The 26,898-nt window shown below is 38.7% G+C and overlaps 1 protein-coding gene across 1 annotated transcript in view; it reads left to right on the top strand.

Moving 5' to 3' along the window:
• Positions 1-26,898, top strand: part of SCFD2 (sec1 family domain containing 2) — a 191,960-nt gene that overhangs the window by 61,307 nt on the left and 103,755 nt on the right. Inside the window, exon 6 of the mRNA XM_029962751.1 lies at positions 25,205-25,454. Within this exon, the coding sequence (XP_029818611.1) occupies positions 25,205-25,454 (250 nt within the window). The remainder of the gene's footprint in view (positions 1-25,204; positions 25,455-26,898) is intronic.

The raw sequence follows: 26,898 nt of genomic DNA, 5'->3' as shown, positions 1-26,898 counted from the left end.
CTCTTCAAAGGATGACTTGGTAGTTTTTTAAATCTTACCATTTCTTTTCCAGTCTTCTTTTTCCAAAGCTTTGCTGTAATAAGAAAGAGAACACTGTAATATTTCAGCAAAGTTTTTAATGACTTCTGGTAATAATATAAGTAGGTCAAATATTCTGGTGGTGGAAGCTGTGTACATATACTTACATGGAGGGCTCTTGACTCATGTTTAAAATTCCAAATACTAGTTAAATAATTTTAACAAATTTTATTTTATTTCTATTTTCTCGTTTTGGTGCTGTAAAATTTGTCAGAAGGCAGTTTTTATTTTTGTCCTTGGTGTCTTGAGAAACAGAAAATACAGACATGTTTTCAAGAGAAACAGAAACTTCATGCCAGATGTCATTCCAATGTTTTTACTTTTCTGTTGGCGGAAAGTGGTTATGAGGTTAATAAAATGACATCATTCTTTCTCCTATGAATATTGGAGTGCAAACTCACAAAAAAAAAAGAAGTGGAAAAACTGCAATACAGCTGAGTATTTTATATTGTAGTTAATCTTTCAGTAGCAAGATCTAATAGCTAGGTTGTTAGTAACCATTCCATTCTGTGCTGTGGTTCTCTACCATTTTTACAAATGCAGGGTATGCATGACTCATTACTTCATCAAAGGTGACATTATTATTTACTTGCACATATTATGGTAGGCATTGTTCACATATGCATGCCTGCACAGAACCCTCTGCCAATAAATTTAGAAACTCTTAAGACACCAGCTTGCAAATTTTCTGTGCCCAGAGCTCACTGTAGTTTTCATGCTTCTCTACAGGGTACAATAGTTACTGGATGACTTTTATTGACTCTAAGCTGGAATAAACCAAAAGCTTAAGCATCAGTTCCAGGCTGCTGAAGCAAGCAGTTTGGTAAAAAAAAGTGAGGAAATAGAAAAGCTTTTGAAGTACTTCCTCTTGCTCTGCAAGAATAATTCACAGTTCAGCCATAGAGACCTTTATTTCTACATAGAATAGATTAAGATCAGTGACATTCCTTGTTGTTATTATTTATATTGCTTTAGTCAACATGTAATTTATAATTACATAGCTCAGCTCCATGCAATAAATAGTCTTTTTGGTGGCCTACAATGTTGATCAATTAATCTCTTTAGAAGAGATATTGCAACAGTATTTGGAAAGAAGACCCATCATGTTAGCTGCCTGTATTTAGAGATTTTACATTTAAAAAAATAAATCTTGACATTTAATCAGTCACATTTCAGCATAAAGCGGCGTATGGAATTAATTGTCTTGGTGGGAGTTTTGCATGATACCATGTTGATTGCAAAGGTCATCCTTTGGAATTCGGTACCTTTTGGATGAGATTGAAGTTTGGACACTAGAGGATAAAATGTAATTTGTTGACGAAGTGAAAATAGTCATACATCAATTACTTAACGTTCCAAATTATTTACTATAAGGTCTTATTTAGCCATTTGTTTGTTAGACTTGCTGCATTTAAAGTGGAGTCATGTCCAGAACATGTAAACCATTTGGATTCTGCCTTTCTACATGTGATATTTTTAACATTGCAAGTATTTATTCTGTATAAGATTTATGTTGCATTTCATGGCCTTGCTTAAAAACTGATGTATACAAGCCATGAAATAGTGTTACTTCTTGACACCTGCTTCACATGGTCTCAGATTGTTTCTTTTGCTTGCTCAATGCCTCTTACATTCATGATACCTTGTTTCTAACAAGAATTCAGTTGTATTATGTGTTTTCTATACATTTCTATAAAACAGAGCCCTAAATTGCTGGGAACACCTCAGTGTTACAGCAATACAACAAAAACAGTGGACTAAATTTGAGGAAGTGATGAGCTCTTTTGTGTGTGTTTGATTTGGTGCACCATCTGTGACAGTCCATAGAGGAGGAGCTTATTGGTTACAATTCAATACCATGTGCTAAGAGAACTTGATTATGAACCATTTCACAGATTTGGCATGCCAGAATTAAGTCATTCCAACAAGTTTTGCTCAAAAAAAAGATGTGTGTGTATATGTGTATTTACACATATAAATTCTTTTATATGTATATAAATTCTATCTGTATGTGTAGATACAATTCTTCTAGTCAAAATAATTTTCTGTGAGTAGAATGCTCTTTTCAGACTACTTTGAATACATTTGAATACATGTATTTTGAACAAAATACATTAAATAAATGCTTTGAGAGTGAACAGAAGCTATTTTTACAGACAATTTATTAATCTGTTGAAAGAAAACTAGTTTAAGTTTTTCTAACTCTGGCTGACAAGAGGTTAAAATATTTTAAGTGTGGTTATGATATCACATGGGAGTTAAGAATATCTTTCTGTATTCTTGTCAAAGAAATGTGTTTTCATATGGTCTTAAAGTTACAAAGTACTGCCATTGTGCCTCTTATTTAAAAAACAGAGACCTCCCTTCCTCATCCTGTGAAAGAGCTAGTATTTTGTATCCAGACACAGGTCACCTAGAGCCTCTAAAATGAGCACTTAATGAAGAAATGTCTTTCTTAAGTGAACAAATGTCTACATCAATAAAATTTTAAAAGCTTTGTGGGAAGAAGGGGCTAAACAGATTAAGTCAATTGAAACTGTTAAATTAAAGTTCTGTGTACAAAACCGAAATGCTTCTTGTTAAATGAAAGAATTCCAATGTATAAATGATTGTAATGGGACCCAGCTTTTCAGGGGGGAAACCTGAAAACGACTATTACCTCCTCTACACATACACACATATTTGTTTTGTCAGAAGTTTAAACAATTAATACCTTTGTAACATAAACTGCTTACTTTCTGTAAAAGATAACATTAATGGGACTGAAAGACAGATGCCCTGAATCCCTGCCGGTATATGTAGAGGAGTCGTGAGGAGGCACAATATTTACAGTATTGAACAAGTCACCATTTACTCATGCACAGATAATTGTGCTCCAAGAGGCAGTTTTTGTTGTGTGTACTCCCAGTAAGCCCTTGCTTTGCTCTACATATTGCTCCACTGATGAGAGTTGTGTACTACCTGATTTCCATTAGATGTAGGATCTGATTTCCAGTCCCTGCTTCTGAAGGAGATTGTTGACACCCTCACAAAAGAAATTTGTCTTGCTTCTTTCTGTTTTGAGTTGCACAGGGCAGGCTGTCATACATGAAACAGGTTTTATAAAAACGCTTTTCCTAAAACATGAGAATTATCTCCAATAGTCTGGGCAAATCTCATGGCTTATTAACCTGCAGAAAAATTACATGAACTATTTTGGATCTAACAAAGTGGAGTCATCAAGCACTCTTGGCAGCAGCATCTTTTATTTTGGGAGGAAGGGATTTGTAAGCAGTGCCTTTTTAGGTGTGGCTTCTGTGGTCACAGGTAAGCAGTGCAAGACTGCCGATTCATCTTTTTGCCTCTTAACTACAGAAATCCCATTAGCAATACCCATTCATCAGCCTCCTGACAGACAAGTTAATTGGCAAGATTTTGCTGAGTACTGAATCAAGTGTGTTATTGTGGTGTTAAGTCTATGCTAATAAGCTCATTAATTTGATGTTAATTGTGTGTTACTGGCAGGCAAAGTCATATATGAATGGAGATGGGAAGTTAGGCAGCTCCATCTATGCTCTAGCATTTAATTTTGTATCCATTTTGTTCATTATGATACTCATGGTTATCTGATAAAAAGATTTGTTTGGTGTAATTTTTTTAATGCTTTCAGTCGAGATGGTTCACTCAGCTTGTCATAGTCTGAGTTAGAAAGGCAGGGTTTTTTTGAACATGATACGTAGGATTTCTTAGCTAATAATCCTAACTGGATTTTTCCCCTTCTACAGGTTTGGAGCAGGACTGCATTTCCTTTTGGATTTTTTTATGCTTTCGCTAATTATATCATAGCCTTTAAGGAAATGAGTATTGCCTTATTTTCACAGCCCATGTGTCCTCCCTAGGTAAGATTCCAGACACTGATGTAATAATAATGAAATCAACACCACAAAGCATAGTGTATAGTGAGAACTTTACTTATAGGAACTGCTTATCATTTAGGTTCTTAGCTCAAAGGCAGTAATCACCAATCAAATCTTTTATCTGAAAACCAGTTTGATGGTGCCAGCACTGTATATCCGGGTTTGAGTGTGATCATATTGGTTTGTCAGCTTGGTTTTCCTTCCTTTGGAGGATATATTTGATTATTTCCTACAGACTAGCAAGGAAAAAGCAGAGAAACAACACATCTGAAAATTAATGAAAACTTTACCATGGGCTATAGCCAAAATTAACAGTGGGGCTGCCACATTACATTCCCTCTGTCTCCCCAATTTAATGAGTTGTATATTTCCCTTTCAACTGGCCCTCAGAATTCCTTGGATCACAGACATTTCTGTGCACATGGAGCATGCATAGACATACCAGTGCACGTTACTTTCAGCAGGAAAGCAAGTATATTCATAATTTGATTTCACTTATTTGATGGAAAGCAAGGTGGTGTTACTTTTCTGAGCTTTCAGACCAGCAGAGATCGGAGTGGTCTTGGACTTAACTGCTTTTCCTGACTTAAGATTTTATCTTTTACATGTGAAATGGAACTGGCAGTGTGTTAGAGAACTCACAAAACTCTGTTGTTGTTGCCTGTTTTCAATGACAACCCCACTCCCAAAGGAAGCTGCACAAAGCTACACAAAGAGACAGTACTAAACAACAAGTTGATGTGTCTCAGTCTAACTATAGAGCCATGGTAGATTTTTGTTCATTATTATTACATCATTTTTTGCAGATGTATAGATTTTCTTGATATCATTTGCTCCCTTCCATTAAAGAAGGCTTAACTCTCCTTGTCCAGGTTAGAAAAGCAAGTCTTGTTTGAAGACAACATGCTGACTCAGCCAGCACGATATTAATGGAATTTTACCTCTGCAGTAGGCCATGAAGAATAACTTTTAAAATCAGATCTGGCTTGCCAGAGGTCTGCCTGTATAATACTTACTGCTGTGCATCCTCTTGAAGATGACCAGATAGCTCTACTTAAAACAGAGTTGATAATCTAACTCTTTCCCCTTGGAGAAGTGTAGAATACTAGAATTTAATTAAAGAGGTTACTACATCTGCTGTCCCAAAGGTATATGTAACAGACAAATGACTCAATCTAGTAGGTGCTTCCCACATGATCCTAAGTTTTCCTGGGAAGTCAAGAGAGATTTCTTCTAGTGGTTGTCTTTCTTTAGATTTTCTCCAGTTCACGTCTCTTCAACAAAGTTACCTTTTATTGCCATGAAGTTTCTCTAGGAACTTTCTCGGTCTAAGAAGATGTCTCTTTGGAAGCTTGCCTGTTTCACCTCATGGCAATGTTTGTGGGCACAAGAGCATTAAAGTCAGCATACTATAGACCTGACAACAGTGGATTTATACTCAAAGCTGCCTGCTGGCTGTGGTGTTCCTGGCTTGGCACAGGGCACTGTGAAGGCTGATACAAGACACTGGTGTAACAAGTCTGCTTCATTCTCATTTGTCCCCACCTTCCCCCAAAAAGCAAAAGGAAATATTTGTTCCATACCTATAAATTTACCTGCATTTACCTTATCTGAGGCTCCTGTAGCATTGTATTCTCTGTGTTTACTGTTCTGTGTATTTAATAGGAATGCTTTGTTAATTAAAAATGTGGTAGACATAGAAGAAAAAATTAAATTTCCCTCTGGATGTCCCCCCTGCACCACCCCATCCCAGATTGTTTGCCTTTGTGTGCCTTTAAAACAAATAGCATATGGTTCTGTGACTGTTCCTGTAATTTAAAGTAGTCATGTTGCCTGCAGAAATGAAGGGCACCACGCACACATAAAACTTGCACAGTATTTTCTAATGAAATGCGACAGCCCATTTGTGCAGCTGTGTCTAATAAGGCATGAATACAGTTAACTGCTGTTTACCTCCTCACATTGTTTGTTTGAAGTACAGAAATGCTGTACATTCGCATTAAGCAATTCAGTATAGAAATCTGACTTGGACTGACTATTGATGGGAAGTATTTAATAATTTTGTAGCAGGTTAAAACATATGGTTGTAGTTACAATAAATAAATGACTTGGTCCATAAACCATTGCCATTCAGCGCAACTGTCACATTGATGTAGGTTTATCCTTCGGGAGAATAAAATGTAGATAACAGTTAAGTAATAAATGACAGTCTGGGTCTTTGGGGAAGGGAAAAGTTTCAAATTCTTTTTAACGAGGGCATTTGTAAGAGAAGAGGAAAAGGTAATGTACCAGAGATGAGAAACTCTCTAAACATGTTTTAATTCTACCCATCAGGTTTTCTTCTAGTATTTCTTCCCTACCCCTCCCCCAAGTCTAGGGAAAGTAATATAGCTGCTAAGCCATAGGCAGCAAAGAATTCACACATACATCATAGTTGCATCTGACTTACCCTTGCATAGTACTGCCGCCTTTCCAACAGAGCAAAAGTGTTCTTCTCTGACAAAAAATAAGGAGCATTTTCCTTTAGTTTTTAAAAAATGTCTCTGGTTTTGTCTGAATTTCTTAACCCGGTATTCTTTTGCAACACAGAAACAAAGATGACACAGTTAAATTTGGGAAGATGTAGGCACTGTATTAAGTTATCTGTAACTATTAATAGCTGTAGCTATTAAATGTATTTGCTCAAAATATTGTTTTCCAGTACTAGGGTCAAAGTGTTCTTAACATAAAGGATCGCCAAGGAAGACTGGCACAGGTCCTCAATGGCCTCTTTTATTAACAGATATTTTAATAACGGTTGTGGTGTCCCTGGTGTCCAGGCTCTCACTGGCTTGATTTGTTTTAGTTCTGTTTGCATTTGAAGGTGAATTTTTTTTCATTATTCTTTCTTATATCTATTTTAACAGATACAGTTATGATAAGAACTCTGAAAGTCTCTGCTTATGTAATAAATACAAAAAATAAAAAAAGCTAAAATCCTTGGTATCTTGTACCGCTACCTAAAGTTCATTATCTGTAATGGAGAGTAGCCTTAGCTGGATGTAAGTCTTCTATTGTAACTGTATGATACATAGGAATAAAATTCAAAATACATGTTCTTGTAGCAAAAGAAAGAAAAAAAACAAATTAAAAACTCTCTTAACCTTCTCACTTAATTTAATTATCCTGCTCCCCTCTGTGTAGGCTTTTTCTCACTCTGTAGATGTATTTTCTGTCCACATCATTTAATTTCTGGAATTCCACAAAAAGTACTCAATACTCAAGGAGTCAGTACATGACATTCAAGTACTCTGCATTCCACAGCAATTCTGGAGAGCTTTAGAACAGCTCAGTTATAACCTTCTGTGTCCTCTTATCTACTGTTTCTCCAAGCTTGTCTTAGTGAGAGGTTGGCTTTTGCCACCACTACTGGAAAGCTGATGCTTCTTCTCCCGTGTCCCCTGGAAAAAAAGACTGTTTTCAAAGCTACCAGCTGTAGGAGAGAAATGGTTCACTACAACTTCTCATTGCATCTCCAGAGATGGCAGCAGATACACAAGGGCATACACTGCCAGTGCTGCTGCTTCAAGGGAGTGTCAGTCACTGACGTAGGCCAAGTTTTGCATTGTTTACATGCTGGTTTAGCTTCATCTGCTTGTTCACTGCAGAGAAGAGGTTGAATGTACTGAAGACACATGTGCCAACTCTTAATTGGTAGGGGTCTGACTGCATGCATTGGCAACAAATGTATAGATTGGGAAGGAACCATGTGTTTCAGGGGACAGAGTAGCTGTTAACAGGAGTTAACAGAAGTCTTGTTAACGGGATGCAAAACTTCAGCGATTAGCTTGAGGTTCTGATTTCACTGAGTTTTTGTGGCTACATGGAATGAAATTTTTTTTATGTATGAATTCACCGATGTAAGACTAGCAGTTTGAACTTCAAACGTCAGCAGCTGCAAATGGTTTTGTTGCCTCTGTGAAATTAATTGTTGCCTAGCCTGTCACATTGTGCATTTGTGTTTTCTTAATGGCCGGAGCAAAATCTCTTTTAGAAGTGATCATCACTAGCACAAAATCAAGGGTTTCTTTAGTGTCTGGTGGGTGGACTTGGAGAAGAAAAGATAAGCATGGAGTAGTGTGCCTCTTCTCATCCTGTTTCCCTTCTGTAAGTCAAAAGAGGAGATGCAGTTCTAAGACATCACTAAAGCACTCTTGCCTGGCACCAGTTATCTTGTCCTTTTCCTGCATGTGCTGGTCATAGGAGTTTTCATAAAATACGTAGAGCTAGAGGATACCCTTAAATCTTTTAAATGTTTTCAGTAAGTAGTGGAAGGGGAATGGAATTTCTTACATAAAAATACAAAAGCTAGATGCTATCTCAGACAGGGAGAACCAAATTTCAAGCACATGGGCTCTCAAACAGTGGTGGAAACAGCAACTCATGGATGACCAGGTGACCTGTTTTTCTGTCCTGAAGAACTGAAAATAATTTACATATTTTTGTTTTTAAAGCATTTGCATGTCATCTTGGTGTGATTATTGGCACATGTTGTATTGATTCAACTTTATTGTCGCATTATTCTCTCACATTCAAGGGCCACATGTGCTCCACATCTGGTGAACATTCAAAGGCCTTTTGAAAAACATCACCATGTTTTTGTTCTTAAAAATGCTTATGACAAATATCACACTCTTGCATCTGCTTCTTCTATTGGTTGCAAACAGGATGCACTAGGCTGTGTCTACTGTCCAGTTACAAAACCACCAATGATAACACACTACATTTCCTGTTAACTGAAGTGATTAACTGCTTGACTGTTGGTCCTTGTTCCATGCACCAGAATGACTGATAGGAACGAATAGGAATGCTCTCTTTTATAGTTATTCATGATCAAATATAATCTTGTTTTTGAGGAGGGCATGCTTTAAAAATTGCTAGCATAGTATTCAATATCAAAAATGTCCAAGGAACTCTCCAGAAAACATTCTGGAAAAAGTTGAATGTTTTCGGAGAGATCTGCCAGTACTGTTCTGGTACATTGGTTTGGTACATTGCTCAGTGCATTTTATAGTGTGACTGCATGACTATTTACCATGCTTCCTGACTATGGCGTTGCATTATCATGAACATCTGATGGTGTGGAGTATAGGAATTGTGAATGCCATCTGTTTAGAATATGTGGTTCCCTGTATCAAACCAGTTGCATGCAAAGAATACTGCAGTGTGATTTTCACACATTATTTATTTTGTGGGGCAAAGTTAAAAATCATGATTAGCATCTTCTTACATTTTGCCCTTAGGTGCATATTGTATAAAATCTCATTTGGAGATACCTAAACCCAAACTCAAACCTGAAACATGTTTAGTTGGGCTTAGAATGAAGGAGAAAATATTCTCCTGACTCAATAATGAACTTCATTTCTCTTTTGGGACTTGACTTCTGACACAGAGAGAAGGCCAAAATAAAACCCAGACTGAGTGAGGGCCCCGACTTAAACCTGCTTTTAATTAAGTCTTGTAAAGGAGCTTTTCTGCTAAAACTCTCAGGTTGAAGAGTTCATGCAAAAAAACCTCCCTGTGGCTTATGAACAGCCAAAGTGGGGACATTCAAACACACATTTTTGAATAGTTTAAACCAGAAAAAAATCCAAGTGAGAAAGTGCATATTATTTATTCAATGCAGTTTTTAGCAGGTCACTCCTTTTCCAGTTATCTTACTTTTTCATTATTCTGTGTGTCTCAGTTTAAAACTTAATGCTGCTACAAGATGTTTTGATATTAACAAACATGAAAACTAAATTGCTTTGTTTTCCTTTTTTCCTAATTGCACATAAATCTGACCCAGTTCATCTGGACACAGTTACAGGGCGTTAGACATGTAATACACATTTCAAATCAGAATCCTTGCACCAAGGCAAAGGTCAAAGTAATTTTCTTGTTTGTTTGTTTTTAAAGGGATTAAATAAATGTAGTTTTACCACAAGGAAAATGACAGCCCCCATTGCTCAATTATGGCTTTGAAGTTTGCGTTTAAATGGGAGAAGAAAATTCTGTCTGGACCAGTGGCAGGGATAATTTCAGAAGTAAAGGCTGCGTGTTTTCTGTGCAAAGTGCTGTTCTTTGTGCAAGACTTCTGCTAGATCACTTACACTATCAACCCCAGACAAGTGCTTATACCACATTAAAATAAAACTGTGGCTTCAGTGACAGGCTGTAAACAAAAGGGGTGGGATACAGTTAATGGCAGCAGTGTAGCGCTAAAGAAAAATAAATAATTTCCTTTAACTTGCAACTGGCAAATGCCCAAATCCTGAAACATCATCAATCATCCTTGATGACTAGATGAGATCATAAACCGAATGAGGAAAAATAAACTTGAATTTAACTTAAATTGTGATTGGCACAGTAAAAATTAACTTTCACCCAAAAAAATGTTTTTTTCTTCCAAAATATTTCTAATTGCCACCCTTCTCAACTTTTCCCCACCCATTGCAGAACTTCCAAGTGCAATTTACTGTTGGTAATGTCATCCTTCCATGTCTGTTTCAGCATATGCTTTTAGTTTTTATGTTGAGAAGCAAGCTGCTTTTGCGTTTCTTCCAAAAAAACATTTTAAGTGTAGTCTTCATGTAAATACTGAACATCATGTTATTCAAAACCTCATAATTCACCAGTCTACCAGCTGAATAATGTAGCAGGCATAGAAGATTGAGAAGCAAAGAATGTTATACAGACCAGAAGAGCTATTCTGACAAAAATCTGTTGGGGAAATATTTCCTGAGAAAAAATACATGAAGTTTCTTTTTCAGTTCTTCATACATCTACAGCTTATTTTGAACAAAATACACACTCTAGGGAACAGTTATGTACTGTCAGGAAAATTGACTTGATATTTTAATTTTTACAGCTGTTTGTGTTTTGCATCAGGACTTTTTACAAAGTATCTGTATCATATTCCTTGAGAGAGATGTTTGTTCTCCTGAGTGAATGGCTTTACATATAACAGTTTAGTTCTGGAAAGTTGGAGACCTGGTAGAAATAGTACTAAAATTCCACCAATGGTATGAAGTCCTGACATTGTGAAGTCAGTTTTGGAGTGGGCAAACTATATAATTATTTAAAAGATAAAGCAGCATGTCACAAATATTGCAGTCAGGCAGTGATCATTACTGATTATTTGAAAAACATGAGACATGGTTGGGAGAATCAGTTTGACACTGATTTTGATAAGCAATAAGCAAGGAGATTTTGTAGTTTTAGACCATTGGTTTAAAGGCAATGTTACATCCTAGCTATTCATGGCACATACCAAGTTGAAAATATCAGTCTGGTTCTTAGGGGTCTAATTGATGCCAAATTGGCAGAGATTGAGGAGTAAGGGAGCTCGGGCTACCCTCTAACCTCCTGAGCTTTTGCATACTTACTTTATCAGTTGTGTAGATAAGGGCTTTTGCTTCACCGTGCTGTCAATCTAGTCCTTGCTCTAAGATGAAAACACTGAAATTAATTATGTAGCTGGAGCCTGGGTTCAGCCATCCCCTGTGATATCAGATGTGTAAAGTAAACCTCAACTGGTAATTAGTGTATTACTGATGAGTGTTGGGAACAAACTATGTGAGTGACCTTTTCAATAGATACTCTGAGAGGGTTTTTTTCCTCCCTTAATTAAAAAAAAAAAAAAAGGCATAAATGCTGACTTAGAATTGCTCTGATTATGTTGTGTTAAAATGGTGATCGGTCATGCGGTTTATTTATTTATTTACATACTAAGATTTGAGGGGAAAGCTGTTCTAGACTGAGCTGAATTTCTGCCAGCATATGATGATGCCACATTATTTTGTGTGGAGAGAACTTTGTAAGTTGAGAAAACTTGTGATTTTGGAGCAATGTCTTTCGAAGACTTGCTGCTCATTGCAGCTCAGAGGGGTGCAGCCAAAATAGCATTTTAACTTTTTTCCCCCAGTTATACATGTCCATTTTTCTGTCTGTGTTGACAGGGGGCTCAGTTTGTGGATAGATGTTTATCCTTTTATATGTGATCATGTTCATGTAATCATTCTTGACAGAAATTGGGGGCATAAGTACAGAGGATTTTGAGATAGCCAGTGTAGCTTTTGTGGACGTGGAGGTTTTGATGTTAGTCTGTGAGAGTTGTCCCAGTGGCCAGTGAAGGAGTGTTTGGATGTGAGAACTGTGGGCTTTGTGGGAGTGCCCTGCTGTTGTCAGGAGAGGGAAACACAGCTGCCATGCTCTAGGGCCACACGGCCCTTCTAAGGCCACAGTGTCTTTTGAAAGGGCCAGTAGTAGTTGTTAATTGTAACACGTTGTTCTGGAGTATTTTGTTTCAATTTTGCTTTACTCAAGTTACCATGTTTCTCGAGTGGTTCTACATAGAAATTTAATAACCTTGTCTTCTAAATTCATCATGTTTAGATGAGATAGATGGGTAATGAAACATGTGACCTACTTCAAGGCTGAGAACTGGTGGAATGGTACTTTAGGACCAATTCTCAGTTATTTTGCAGTTGGCTCACTGTTTGCTAACCTGGACAGAAAAGAAGAGCCAGGTGGTTGTGCTGTTTCCCAGGAGAGCTGCTTACTGCTCAAAGCTATGTCAGCTCTTGCAAATCCCATTGATACCTCAATCTGAGGATACAGGCTGAGTTTGGACATCCCAGTAGTCCCAAAAAATATTCAAATCAAGAAATTTTCCCCATTGTTTTGCCATTGCCATCCACAAAGTTGCCTTCACTGGGTGGTTTCTACATTGATAGCTGCAGCATCGTAGCCTGTTCTAAACTTCATGGCCATGTCATTAAATGTTCTGAATTTCATAGCATTCTTTGCAGGGAATGGCATGATATGCCAGCTTTTATATCTCACCCTTGCTCTTTTCCTAATGTTTGGGTTATTATTGGTCATTTGGTTGTTGATCAGTTACCTACTAGTTATTCTCAGGCTAAATGTTTTGATTTTGCTGTGAATATGCCATTGTTCTGTGCCATTTAAGATAAGGATTTGCCCTTCTTACCAGGATGTTAATAGCTCCACACCAAAAGTAGGTAGCTCCACGTATTTGGAAGAATAAGGGTGTGTTCTGGAAGATTAGGTGAGTAACAAGTATAACTTTCAGGCATCTTCCATGAATTCAGCCCTTCGGATTAAATGTGACATGTTGCTGTTCCTGTAGTTATCTAGAAATTTAACAAGCTGTTTTTTTGGTAAAAGCAGCAAGAATTAGGGGTAACTGAGAGATTTTAGAATTTTTGTTCTGATAATCATTTCTTCTTTCAGTAACAGCAAATACATATTTTCCGTGTCCTTCACTTTATCCATGTGTACCAAAAAGTTGCAAATTTTAAGTGATCACTAAACTAGTTAAATAATCATTCTTCTTGTTCTTCACTGATCCTTTGGGAGTCTGGTACTGGGAAGAAAGATTCCAAGAGACAGTTCTCCTGCAGGAATGAGGAATTCTGATTGCTTGTTTCACAGTATTTGTCCACTCAGTGGACTGGTTTGGGTGTCAAGATCTGACAAAGACAGTTCACTCCCAAGGGGAGTGGAAACCATTGAGAGCCGTGGATAAATTTAGGTAGCTTCATTTTAATTTTCCAATGCTTCTGCCGAGGATCATCTAAGCCCTCACAAAAGTTTTGCTAAATAAAAGAAAACTGTTGCACTTAACGTGTACATTTGCCTTTAGTGCCTAATGTAACATTTGTGCCATATATGCACATAATTTTTCACTTTGGTCATGAAGTATATAGGAACTTCTGGTTTTTCTTCAAGGAATTTGGTTTGTCGGGGAAACATCTGGTTTATGTAAATGAGCAAGGAATTCAGTACACGAGAAGATGATTGCAAAATAGCATCTATGTGGTCTCTGCGTCAGTCATTCAGCTACATTTTGTAAAAATAAACAGTTGTTACTTCCATGTTTGCTGTTCAAGTGTGCGGTGTTAATGAACGTGATTTGCTCCCGCGAATTTATAAAGCTACAAAAAAAAAAAAAAAAGAGAGAGAGAGAAAAAGAGAGAGAAGCAGCATGTCCGCAGAAGAAACGACGTAGCAGGATTTTCCTGGTGTCGGGTAATTGCTACAGAAGGCCGAGCTCAGTCGGGATCAGTTTTCCCGGCGGCCGCTCCCTGCTCTCGCCGCTCCAACAGCGCCACCTGCAGGGCCCGGCCGGGCGGGAGTCGCGCCGGCCAGGGCGGCAGCGCCGGGAACCCGCGGGTTTGTTCCTGCCCCGCTCCTTTGCCTCCTGGATACAACGCACTCCGCCGGCTTGGTGTGCGGGGGGCGCGCTGGCCTCCTCCAGGTGTAGAGCGCTGCGCTCTTCCCTTTGCTCTTCTGCGTAAAGCAAGCCAGTAATTCACCTTAATAAATTCAAAGCGCCATTAAGCACAGAGAAACAGTTCTTGTGTCAAAGTTTGATTGTTGTTATTTTTTTTTTTAATCTGGCTTCGTCTCGGCTGTGTTTTATTAAAATTATTTTGGTGGCATTTCTGTCGCGTGTTTTCTGATGTGGAGAAACAAATCAAAACCCACTTATCACATGAATCATTGTTAAAATCAGCAGTAGTCCTCTGTGTAAAATCTGCCGGTAAAAGCCGGGAGGATGGGGATTAAACCTGGAGCACATTAAATTAGTTCCAGTCTATCCCAAGTAGGCTCTGCATTGCTTGCTTAGGCAGGCAAAACGGAAACAGGCACTTTATAACGAGGCTGGTTTAAAAACTGTGGGGTTCATTTGAAAAAGATTTATGTCCCCTGCTTATATAAACATTACAAACGTGGGCTGCAAGCAGGAGGCAAATCTTTATCGAAATCTCTTTAAGAGCTTTTTCATTGTGAATAAAATGAAAGCGTGTACTCTTGTTTGAAGATTCGCCAATATCTGTACACTAATCTTTTCTCAATGCTCTGACTAATTAAAATACAACTCAGGGTAGAACAGCAAGACCACCAACCAGTAGTTTGCTGGGGTCTGACAAAAGAGGCAATAACTGAGGTGGTGGAGAGAAATTATTTGGTTGAAGAAGGAAAGATTGTCCTGAGACAGCTTTAGGTTTTCTGTAGTGGTTATTAAAAAAAAAAAAAGTGAAATTTTAAAGAGAAACAACAGTGTCTAGATTTATCTCCGCTCACCCCCTCCCTGGTGGACGCTGCCATTCTCACACAGTAACACAGAAATTTTGTGAGGTTTATGATCTTTGCTAGGGCCTGCAGCACTGTCTACTGGTAAGATCAAAATATTTGCTCCAGAAAAATTAAAAGTAGTCTGGGATATGAGAGTTCCAGATGTCAACTGAAGTGGCTACTCTCATTGTAACGTTTGTGGGTAATTTAATTGTGATGGTGTTATTTTGGAAGTTTATTTTTAGAAGGATTAAACATACATTAGTGCAGTATTTTTAGTACTAACACAATTTTATTTCTAACTGTTGCAATACCATTTTACTTCATTTAGTATACATTATAAAAGTTGTTCAAATCCTGCATTTAACAGAAAGTGCTTTTCATATTTCATTTTTATGTTAATAAACAGTGTCTGAAAGAGCTTTGTAATACTAGTCTGCCTTCCAACATATGATCCAAGACTCAGACAAATGATTCAAAGTATTTTGTGCATTGTAATATATAAGCAGTCTCCTCTGGATTCTCTCATCAAACTAAGGTGTGGCACACCTACTTTTTTGCTGCCATGGTGTCTCCATACAGAATATCACTTATGACCCTCGTGTCTGATTATCGTGTTCTGAGAGCAGACTGACAGATGGCTTGTTAGAAAAGTGGGAGTTTTCTATGCTGCAGGGGATGAAGAATTTTCTACTGGTTCTCAAAGAAGAAATTAGGATTTTCCTGCTCCTGTAGTGGTATGAGTATACTGCAATGATAGAAGTTGAAAGCACTCTCTCCCTGAGGTGTGGGAAGCCAGATATGAAGGAAAGAAATTATATCAAAATGCTGCATTTCCTCTCTTGTAAGAGTTGTGCAAGAGAGACTGTGAGGTACATAGACCTACCCATACTGGCTTTTGAAAAAGAAGCCAGTTTATAGGGAGCTCCACCCTGTGACAGCTTGATGGCTATCACTAAGTAGGTTACAGTGGGCTCAAAGTGAGCCTCTGTTGTATTGACATCAGCGTACCATGACTCACAGTGTAGGTGGGGACCGTAAAGGGAATTCTTTGCTGCAGTGAATGCTATTTCCCTTACCCAGGACTCAGCATCAGACTGTCAGAGCACTCAACTTAACACTTGGTAGCGTGAGAAGCTATCGCTGCTTACAGGTGGAGAAAAACAAGAAGTCTCCATTTGGACATGGAGGTGAGCATCGGTCTCCAGAGTATCAGTCTGGTGCCTGACCACTGGGCCATGCCTCCTTTCTCTGCTACCAAAAAGCACAATGGGGAACTAAAAAATATCTTGGAACCTCAGCATACACAACTGAATTTGTGTGGGTTTGTTTTGCTTGTTAGATAGGTTTGGGTCATGGGGGTTTTTTATATTGCACATACAACCACCTTTTTTCACCTTTTTATTGCAATCTGAATTGTGTTTTATCTCAACACAGCTTGATATCCTCCTAGAATAAATTTTTTAAAAAGTAGTTAATCTAAAAGTAGCTTAAGTCAGGTCTGGTCTTATCTTTAAGGCTGGATAATTTTTTTTTTTTTAGTTAGAATGAAGTGGAATATACATTTGTCCAGATCTTCGGAGTGAAACTTGAACGTAAGAAATCCTTTCTGCATGAAGCAACTGGGAAATATATATGAAAGTAACTGAAAACTTCTGAAGTCCTTAAGTGTTTGGAATGACATGCATGATTTAAGTGTTTTTAGATATTGGGACCAGATGTCCTGTGCTCCAGTCATCTCCCTTTGCACAAATATAATATCATGAGGGATAGTTATGCTGACTCAGACTTTTGGCTGAGTGGGAGGGAAATCCCAGAGGAACAGAAAGCCACATTTGTTTTTCTAGTTGTAGCTCATTCTGGACAAATGGATGGGGAGGAGGTGTGGCAGGAGCAATCCCTGGCAGCCAGGATGCCCTCATGTGGCCCTTACAGCTGGCAGCAGGAAAACAGTCAGATGCATTCTCTGTCCAGAGCAAGGAGCCAACAGCAAAACCACTGCTAGTGCCACCCAGCATAGCCTGGCTCCATGGATGGACAATGGGAATGCTGAAAGGAACAAAAAGAGGGGAGGATTTGCTGTATGCCAACCACAGGAAGGGCATGTGGGCCAAGAGGCAAAGAGCATCATGATGGACAAGTAGGTGTTGGGTATGCTGTCTAATAAATAGCGTCCTAAAAGTTCATATACCCATGCACAGGTGTGCCCAACCCAGGGCATGCAGTCTATTCACCCACTTCATATGAATACTAGCATTGAAGATTTGCACTGAGCAAACCCTCAGTCGGCGAGGCAGCACCAGAGGTGACTGAAAGAGGGTTCTGGGGTGAGTTTGGGCTGTGCAGGCATTTCCAAGACCACAAACACCCAAGCAGCAGCCTGATGAGGACCTGGGGGCCCTTGGCAGCCAACCATGCGAGGAGGAGGCAGTGCCGAGAGCAATCGAGGGAGATTTAAACAGTTCCAGGGAACACAAGTGACTCGGACTGTGGCAAACAGGAATGGGCAAACAGGGACCTGGCATGGCAGTGAGGGCATGGCATTGGCAGTTTGCAGGGCAACTGGGGCAGGCAGGGTGAGCAGGAAGGGCTTCTCTCTGACCATCCAGGAGTAGCCAATAGAGGCAGCAGACTCAGTAGCTGATAAGGACCAGCAAAGATCCTTTCAGCCCCAGTCTTACTAGTATATTAGTTTAAACTCCCTGAGTTATGCTATTGACTTGCTGTAAAGCTCGATCCCCTGTAGCTGCAGGAGTGGGATTTCGGAAGTTTTTCACCATAGCACTGTCACAATTGAAAAATAATTTTCATTTTGCTGATGCCCATGTTTCACGTGATGTTTTGTATTAGGCATATGCTGAGTAGTCATCGTTACTGCAGTTCTTGCACATTGATAGGGAAAAAATGTCATTTTCTTTGAAGTGTCATTGTTCTGACATCCTCTGCTCTCTGAAAGATGGTAACCTAATTAGTTTTTAATGGTAGTGGAAAACTAGACAGGAAAATTAAGGTTTTAACCTGATACATTTCATAGGATGAAATGAGATAGAGTTGTGTAATTAAGCTTCTTTTATTCTTCCCAACCTAAAAAGGGGAGGGAAAATGTTCTTCCTTGTGCAAATCATGCCACAGCGAGCATCCTCCAGTGGAGATGTCCTGTCAGTGAAAGATTGCTTCCACACATGAAAATGGATGAGGGGCTCCTAAGTTATAAACTTACTTATACATGTGACATCTGCCTTTAATCACCGTGAAAGCCTGAATCCTGCTTGAAACATAGTGAGTCTTGTACAAGAACTAGAAATGTCAGTAATGTATTGTGATAACATTTACTGTACTGATTATCAGCTGTGGTGCTTTGCAGTGGACTGATAATCTGCCTTTGCGTTGCCGTTCTGTCTCCTTCCTGTGGTTCCAGCTGGGACTGTGGGCAGAGCAGTGGGATCTTCTCCTGTACAAACCTCCTATGTCCATATATTTTTGCTTTGTGGTTTATGTCTTATATTATGTTTTTGTCTATCAGCATACCAGGGTGTAAAATATTTCAAAGACAGAGCAAAACATTTCAGTATGTATTACCTTCATCCTTTCTGCTATTTGTAAAGTATTTTTCCCTCACAGTCCACAATTCCTTTAACTGTAATTAAGCACTGTGCCAAACAGTTTACGTTTTTGTTCACCAGATGCATTTTATGCATAGTGTTCTATTGCGTGAGACCACTGAGTTGGTGCTTTCTGCTCATTTTCTGTCCTTTCACCCTTGAAAGTCTTTGCGAAATATGCATGCCACTGAGAGCACCTCCACCAACTTGAGAACTGGAAAAATCATAGCTTCAACTTCCCTTGTTTCTCATGCCTTTCTTGACTAGATTCAAGAGCTATCTCGTACTCTGAAATTCTCTTCTGTCTGAAGAAACATACACAAACTGTTTTTCTTCCTTTTGATAAGCAACTGTCTCCCACTCTGAAGAAATTTACCCTTTCAATTGTTTTGTAACTCCTTCCAACATTATCTCTAGTTTTTCACAGCCTCTTGAAATGTGAACACTGGGACTGGGCCTGATATACAGGAATTAATCCTGTTAGTGCCACATACTGTAATAAACCTACTCCCCTACTTCTGTCCCATGGATACTATATTTTGTAGTTATATTGGTCCTTTTGCCATGGCTTTGAGGTAAGTATGTCCATTGTGGATTGGATCAAAATGTAGCTGAGTTGGTTTGATTTTTCTAACAAAGTTAGTTCACTTTTTCTGCTCAAAAGCAGCTGCCTGCAAAAGATTAAGAGAAGAGGACAAGGTTATATGATACTCTCCCTGCTCCAACCATTTTGAGTTCTGCAACAGTTGTGGTTTCTCTGTATTTACTAATATTTGATGGAATTCTTTTCCCCTGTGAGTTTTCCATCATCTTTGTGAACCTAAGTAAGAATTTAGCAGCACAACAACCTTTGGCAAGAAGTTCCACATCTGGGCAAATTGCAGGAAGAACTACCTCTGTTTAATTTGCTTTTTAACTGGCTTTTACCAGCTTTGTTTATTGCCTGTTAGTCTTGTGTTGGGACAGAGAGTGAGCAATCATTCCCTACCTGCTTTCTCTAGTCAACTCTAATCCACTCTCTAGTGATTTTTTTAGGCCTTTTCTCACCACTGGGTCATCTGTTTTCCCAGCCTAAAGGGTTATAAGTGGTGATCTAAGCAGTGATTAATTCCTTTTCTTTGTCCTGAGCATCTCTCGAATCTTTCTCAGTAACCATCTCCTGGAATAGAATCGCCTCCTTCTGCAGATACCATCTGCACTATTGAATGACCGATTTGGTTGTACTACATTTTTCTTGATTTATATCCCTTTTATTTGTTTTTTCTCTCTGTGGTTTCTTATCCTTTCCTTTGTAGTGGCTGAACTCTTTCCCATTGTTTTCCTCAAAGCTGATGTGAGTTTTAACTTCATAGGGTATTACATTATCCCCGTACCCCTTTTCTCTATTTTGAACCCCTACCATCTTCTAGCAGTTTTCTCAATATTCCAAGACTTATAGAAATAAACAGACAACCTAAAAAAACTCACCCACACAAACATCCTGACATGCATACACCAAGTTCTTTCTCTGATACGTGTTTTGTCTTGACTGTACCTGTATTCCTTTTTCGTTCTTCTGACACTATTTTTGCTATGCTGATTCATGTTTTTACTGAGCATGCCTGTAGAAGACATCACAGCTAAAAGCTTTGACTATGTTGATGAGTCTCTTATGTCAGACATGAGGTGATTTAAGTAAAATTGTCCTTATCCTTGCATGGCTTTGTCTAATAAAATCCAGACTTGCTAAATATCCTTTTTTTAGTATGCTCTTGTTGCTGAGCCCCCATGAACCCATTAAAATATCTTCACACAGCTGTACACTTAGATGGTCTCCAAAGAGAGAGAGGGAAAAACTCACCATGTGATGTAATGATACATTGCCAGACAGCATAACTCACTGCAATGAGGTGATTTCTGTGCTGTGGAAGATCAGATATCAGTGGACATTTGAATTTTCTCAAAATGTATGTATAAGTCTTGCAGTTCTGACACAGTGACTGAATCTGCTTCTTGTAGCACAAGATACGAAAGTAACTGAAGAAGTTCCAAGATGATTGAAAACAGGAAACTGTTGTGCTCAGTAAAGACAGAAGAAAGGTGTTAAAAGGAAATCTTAAATATGTTGTTCAAACTATAATTTCTTCTATGTCCTAAGGAAATTAGGTTGAAGAAAAATACTGGATTATACTACTTTGGCTGTGGGTTATAGCTGGAATCCAATTGCTTATGTCATGATCATGGGCTAGGGAGTTATTGGCTGAAAGAACTGTCTTGGGCTTTGCTTTTGTTTTGGTTTTAGAAATGATAGGGATTGAACAGCTTGTTTTAAATACTTTTGTTGTTATCACATATTAGCTGTTAAGTGTCAGTGCTGTGTTTCTGGAATTATGCAAGACACTTTAAAAAAATATCTCTGACCAGAAGAGCTTACAAATGTTGTGCTTTTAAAAAACCTTATGTTGTCAGTAAATTTTTCTTGCCTTTGGCTTGTCACTGTGTTCTGCAGTAAGTGCTAACATCCTGGTTAGATATTCAGCAGGTATATCAAAGGCCTTTTGATGTCTGTCATGTTGACTGATAGACATCAGTTAAGCTTCTGGCCATTGACAGTATATTGAAGAAGTCATCCAAAGAGCGGGTGATTATTTATATATTTTTCTTTTATCTCTTGGCAGCCTTAAATTCTAGTTCACATAGACTTTAAGCCAGCACTGTTGCATAAGGAAGCAGTCCAATTCTTGGCCTTCACAGCTAGTTTAAGTTTTTCTGTGGCCAAGCAGAAAACCCCAGCAGAGAACCAGTATGGTTAAAATTATTTGTTTTAGTGCACAGGCACAGAAACACTTCAGTAGGCATAGAAGGAAGAGGCTACTGTGGTGAGTGGAAGACGAGAATGAAGGCCAACTGGGAGAGCATGCACATCGGATGAATGTGAATCTGTGCCTTTGACAGCATGAGCCAGGTTAAAAATAGCTTCTGAAAAGCTTACTCTTTTCCTTTTATTTGTTTTTTATTTGTTTATGGTAGAATTTTAAGACACTGTCTGTCTACAAGGGGTGCCTGGAAATTATCTCTGCAGTTTTGAGAATATAGATCCTTGGACAATGTTCGGAGGGGTGATAAATGCAGAAAAGGATTCAGGAGATAGAATTGGCTCTGTATTTCATTAAAAGACAGAAGGGTCATTAAAAGTAATGACAGAGGAGACAGGTCCTAGATGCTTTTACTGTTTCCTGTGTCTCTCACTAGCGGTTTAGTTCTCCACTGTGTTCTTTATATGTGTGTTCTTAGTTTCTGTATCGTCTATCAAGTGAATAGGCAGACGCTGCCATTAAAGAGAGGAGGATGCAGTCTCTTGGACTTGGCAGAGGCAAGTCATAAAGCTGTTCTGGTCCCCAACAAAAGGCGATGTGATCTTTCTCCTGATCTTTAGTGACTTACACTTCTTTTTTTACTGGAAGCAGCCATTTACTGCCAGCATCTTACACCTCCACTGTCAATCTGCTGTGAGTTCCCTGGATGCTTTGTCTGCTTTCCCCTAAGGCTAAAGGTTGCTCCTTCCCCCTGCAAGGTTACACTTTGTCAGCCCAGCTAGAAACATAAGTTTGAGACTAAAACTTTACAGATGTGCAAACTCATTTCCTGCAAGATATTGGTTATGTAAAATAGCCTGTCTGAATAACTGGATGCTCTATTCAGACAGATTGAGGTGTTTCCTAATGGTGAGAGTGTAGTACTTTGAAGACCTTCATTTGTTGTGCTCTGTTTTGGGTTGCTTATTCTTCAACCATACCCTACAGATATGTAGAGAAGACAAAGTAGACGTACATTTTTATCAAAACCTGCCCAAGTCAAGAATTACAGTGATTTCTAGAGCTTCATATGGAGAAACATAATTTGAGTGGTAAGATCATACTTAACTGATATTTTGTGTCAAATCACTGGTCACTTATAGGTCATTTAATGAAAACTAAATGCTTGAAATTATTGTTTTGCTGGGACTAGGGAGTACAGACGTCTTCTTACCCATAAGGAAATTATGTGCAATCAACCCCAAATCTCAGATGGCCAAACAGTGTAAAACAACAAACAACAGAACTGCAGCATTTGATTTATGGGCAGCTGAGCGCTGCAGGCAGCTAAGACTCCTCCTTAGTTTGGCAGCGCCTGTCGTTTTCACTAATATGACTATTGCTGCAGAGATCTATTGCCATCAAAATATCTGAGCCAGTTTCCCATACCTTTGAGGTCCTCCCTTAGTGCCGTTGTCGCTTTTAGCAACTAGAATCTTCTTTCCTCCATCTGGGCAGTGGGAAAGTTAATATGCTGTGCGACAGAATCAGAAACCACAAGTCAAACCCAGGTAAAACATGAAAAATCAAATAGAGCGACTTTGGAAAGCTGCTTGTTCCACAACTCTTTTCTGTCCTAAGTTTTCAGTAGAAGGAGCTGTTATTAAAAAGAGTGGTCCAGGGGCTTGGGGCAGCAAGTGAGCCAAGGCCTTGTGAGTTTCCACTGATCCTTTTGCTGGTGTTACCTGCAGTTGGGTTATGAGGTTGTTTTTTAGTTTTGTTTTTCAGCAATAAAATTCTTCACTTGTATAAAACTGTGTGGTTCCCATTCCAAAAAGTTCTGTTAACTCATGCGACCTCTGAAGGAATTAAACATGTTTTACTTCCTAAATAGAAAGCCGCTAGAATATTTACATAGCAAAGTAGTCTCTAAAGATTTATCTCCTTCCTCCTGGATTTTAAAAGAAAATAAATTCCACTTGCTTGAAGTTGATTTTTGCTTTAATATTTTTAATGATGTGTTGAGGACAGTGGGCTGGAAGCACAGGGATTAAAATGCTCAGTTCTCTTTTCAGTTTTGTCAGGGACACATGTTAATTCAAGTAAACTCTGACCCTCCTCTTCTCTTCCTCCCAAGCTTGCTCTGTTTTTTAATGATACATATTACTTTAGATTCTTACAGGTTTATTTAATATTGAAAATAATACCTCGCACAGAATTGCAAAACGTTTTTTCTTGGGTTTGTTACACTTCCTCTTAGGTCCCGTATTCACATTAAAATGTGAATTAATCACATTTTAAATGTCATTTTGTAGCACAATATCATGTTCAGTGTTTAAAACTGAAAAAATTATTTTGTGCTTTCTTCATTATTCTCCCATCTGCCAAAACTCAGGTCTTCTGCAAAAATCAGCAAATATACGTCAGTTCATTTACCCTTAGGGACACTAAATTATTACATGGCTTAAGTTCTAAAAATAAATAACTAAGAAGGGTGGAGGAAAGAGATTGGAAAACAACAAAAAAAATCTGTCACAAATTCTCCCTGGATTCTGAAGAATATATGATGATAGCATTAAAATGTCCAAACAATTCAACCAAGCAGAAGGTGTTAGAGCTTGGGCCTTTTGGCTGTCTCTGCATTAAGCAGCATTAATGTTTTTATATAGCCTTTGGAAAGCTCAGAATTGACCTGTTTTTATTATTTTTATTGGCTCCCTTGGCGATAGACAAATGGGGCTAACTTGAGGCCAACATAACCAGCAGGAAATTTGGGTCATGGGTAGTTACATTTTTAAAACTTGTGTTTTAGGGCTGTTCAATCAGGGTGATTGATTGTTAGGCGGTGCGGGGAGCCCCTAAATTATCAGAGGTGGCCAGTACTGACAATCTGCCAGTGGATTTTGTTTGAGGCAAATTTCCCAGCTCCCTGTGGAGCCGTGCTCTGCAGTGAAGCTGCAAGTCCCATTTTTTTCATGCACAGTCCAGTCCAATTGGCCTGTTTGGACAAAATAGCCTCTGAAATTTGGCAGTTCCATTTGAAGCCCTCTGTGGTGCCATTTCCCAAGAGATAAGGGAAAAACATTCCAGAGAAGTTCATAGCCCAGAAAGACCCTACATGCATTCTGAAGTTAATGGTTTATTACAGCTCTTTAATTTTTTGTCCTCTTTCATTTTTACTTTGAAGATAAGAGGTGGCAATTGTTACTTGAAGTTGTTGAGTTTTAGCCTGCCCCATAGTAAATCACCCTGAAAGTTTAGGCACAATTTTTTTTATCATGTATGTTTGGAAGTTTGCCAGAGTTGCAACTAAAGTCAATGGAAGCCCTTGCTCCAGGACAAAATCAGGCCCAAGGATGAAGCCGAAAATTTAGAGGAAGTGTTTGACCTTGTGCTTTCTACCCATACCACAGGAATGGATGCTTCCATCCTCTTATCATACTGGTACTTGGAGAAGATCTAATCATCAGGCTTTTCAAGTGCTAAGGTGCTGCTATCATGAGTTCTGAAGAGAAAACTATAGAAAACTAATAAATTTACTGTCTGAGCAGCAAGTAAGTTACAGCACCATTTGCTGACTAATGAGAATGTGAATACTGAACAATGTTTTATTAAATGAGCTCTGCTATTATGAGAAATAATAGCTTGCAGGTGCAGGCAGGAGTATGTCTGATACTAACTGACAAGCACTACGGAGCCAATCTGACATGATCTTCCTTTTGTTTTTCAGACTATTGGCGAATCAGAAATGCCCAGTGTTTTGAACCAGTTGTTGCCAATGATCAAGTCTTACAATGAGAGAACAAAAGATGATTATACCTGTGAGGACTTCCTTGTCTTGCTGGTATACATATATTCTGTGGTTGGAGAAATCGAAAGTGGAAAAGAGCTGGATGCAGCTGAAGAAGAGGTGAAAAAGGCCCTAGTCAAGGCAATTTGTGATGAGCCAGAGCCATCTCCTTTGTTGCAGAAAATTACAGGTAAGATTCTGCTTGTGTGGTGAGAAATTGGATGGCTGGGAATGTGGGAACTGGGAAAAGTGTATAAAAATGGCTTGACTGGTCTGTGGTGCTGAGAGTACATGAGTAAGCAAAAGGATTTCCTGTAGCTTTGTTCCATCTCCCGTGTTCATATATGCCAAATGCTGACAGGCTGTCCTTGAAGAGTGCTGAGTCTGATGAAAGCTCTACAAGTTGTTCTTTTTGTTAAAGATTGGCTAAGTTTGTGTGTTTTTGTAAGGTAATCTTTTCCACAATTTCTTTTACTGATTGGTGTAAAGTTGACCCTGGGAAGTCAAAATTAGTCCTGGAAGCATGTTCAGTGAACCACAGTTGCTTTGTGAATACAAGGAACTGGCCTGTCTGACATAAAAGAAGAAATGTGTCTAAAACCAACACTGAGCTTTTTGCTGAAACAAGATGAACATAAGCCTTTAAAAATAGCATGCTAAGCCTTTTTTTAGGTGAGCACTCACAGAGCAGGAAAGCCATAACCTCTTGCTGCTGGTGTCAAATTTTAGAGAAAAAATATTAAAAACTTTATTTGAAATGAATGAGTTATGGCTCGGGGTGGTCTAGCGTGACAGAAGGGACATCACTTCCTGTTATCAGTTTTTCTCAGTATTTGATAATACTGAGGAGGTCATTGACCAGGTCATCTTTGAGGTGGTGAGCATATGAACAGAAATCAAGATGTTTAGAGGAGCTTACAATTGAAAGCCTTTGCAAAGGATGGGCCTAAGTGTGGAGTCTCCAGGGAAGTGTAATAATACTGCTGTTGGTTATTCTGGTACTGTTCTGCTCTTAGTTTGAAATACAGATGTGGTCTTACCAGTCTGCTGTTGCTTTGAGTGTAAAACACTGTAATAGTTGAAAGACTTACTGCAGGAATGGACATATTCAGTCATATTTGCAATGTGCTGTTATTTTAATACTCCTGACATGGTGCCCACAGTGTTCCAGGCTTCTTGTAGGCTTTTGCTCTCCTTTTTTTTCAATATGTACTGTACATCTTGTCCACTATATGGTGTTTCCTCGGAACTTCAGTGGTGTCTTCTACTGGATGCAGTGTAGTAATTTCTAAATCTCCATTTTCATATTTTCCATTTTCTCCTGTGATCCGAGATGTTTTAAATCACAGTTTTATCACAGTTTCTCTTCATTGGGCCTAATGTAAGTATGCAAAGATTTTAAGTCTCTAAAACTTCAGTCAAGTATCAAAGAGAAGCTCTGGAGAGACCCAGTACAGGTAGTTTTAGACCAAGCACATCATTGTTATGTGAGGAAGTTAATTGCATAACACAAAGCCGGAGTCCTTGCATCCTTCTGTCTGTACCTGTGTGTTTAGCACAACTATGTTTGTGCTATCTGCACAAGTATATGATAGTATGCTTCCATACTTTTTTGATTCATCAACATTCTTCAT

This window comes from Manacus vitellinus, unplaced genomic scaffold (assembly GCF_001715985.3).
Source record: "Manacus vitellinus isolate BGI_N305 unplaced genomic scaffold, ASM171598v3 scaffold_0_pilon, whole genome shotgun sequence".
In the NCBI taxonomy this organism is placed as follows: Eukaryota; Metazoa; Chordata; class Aves; order Passeriformes; family Pipridae; genus Manacus; species Manacus vitellinus.
This window is presented reverse-complemented; position numbering and strand designations above follow the sequence as displayed.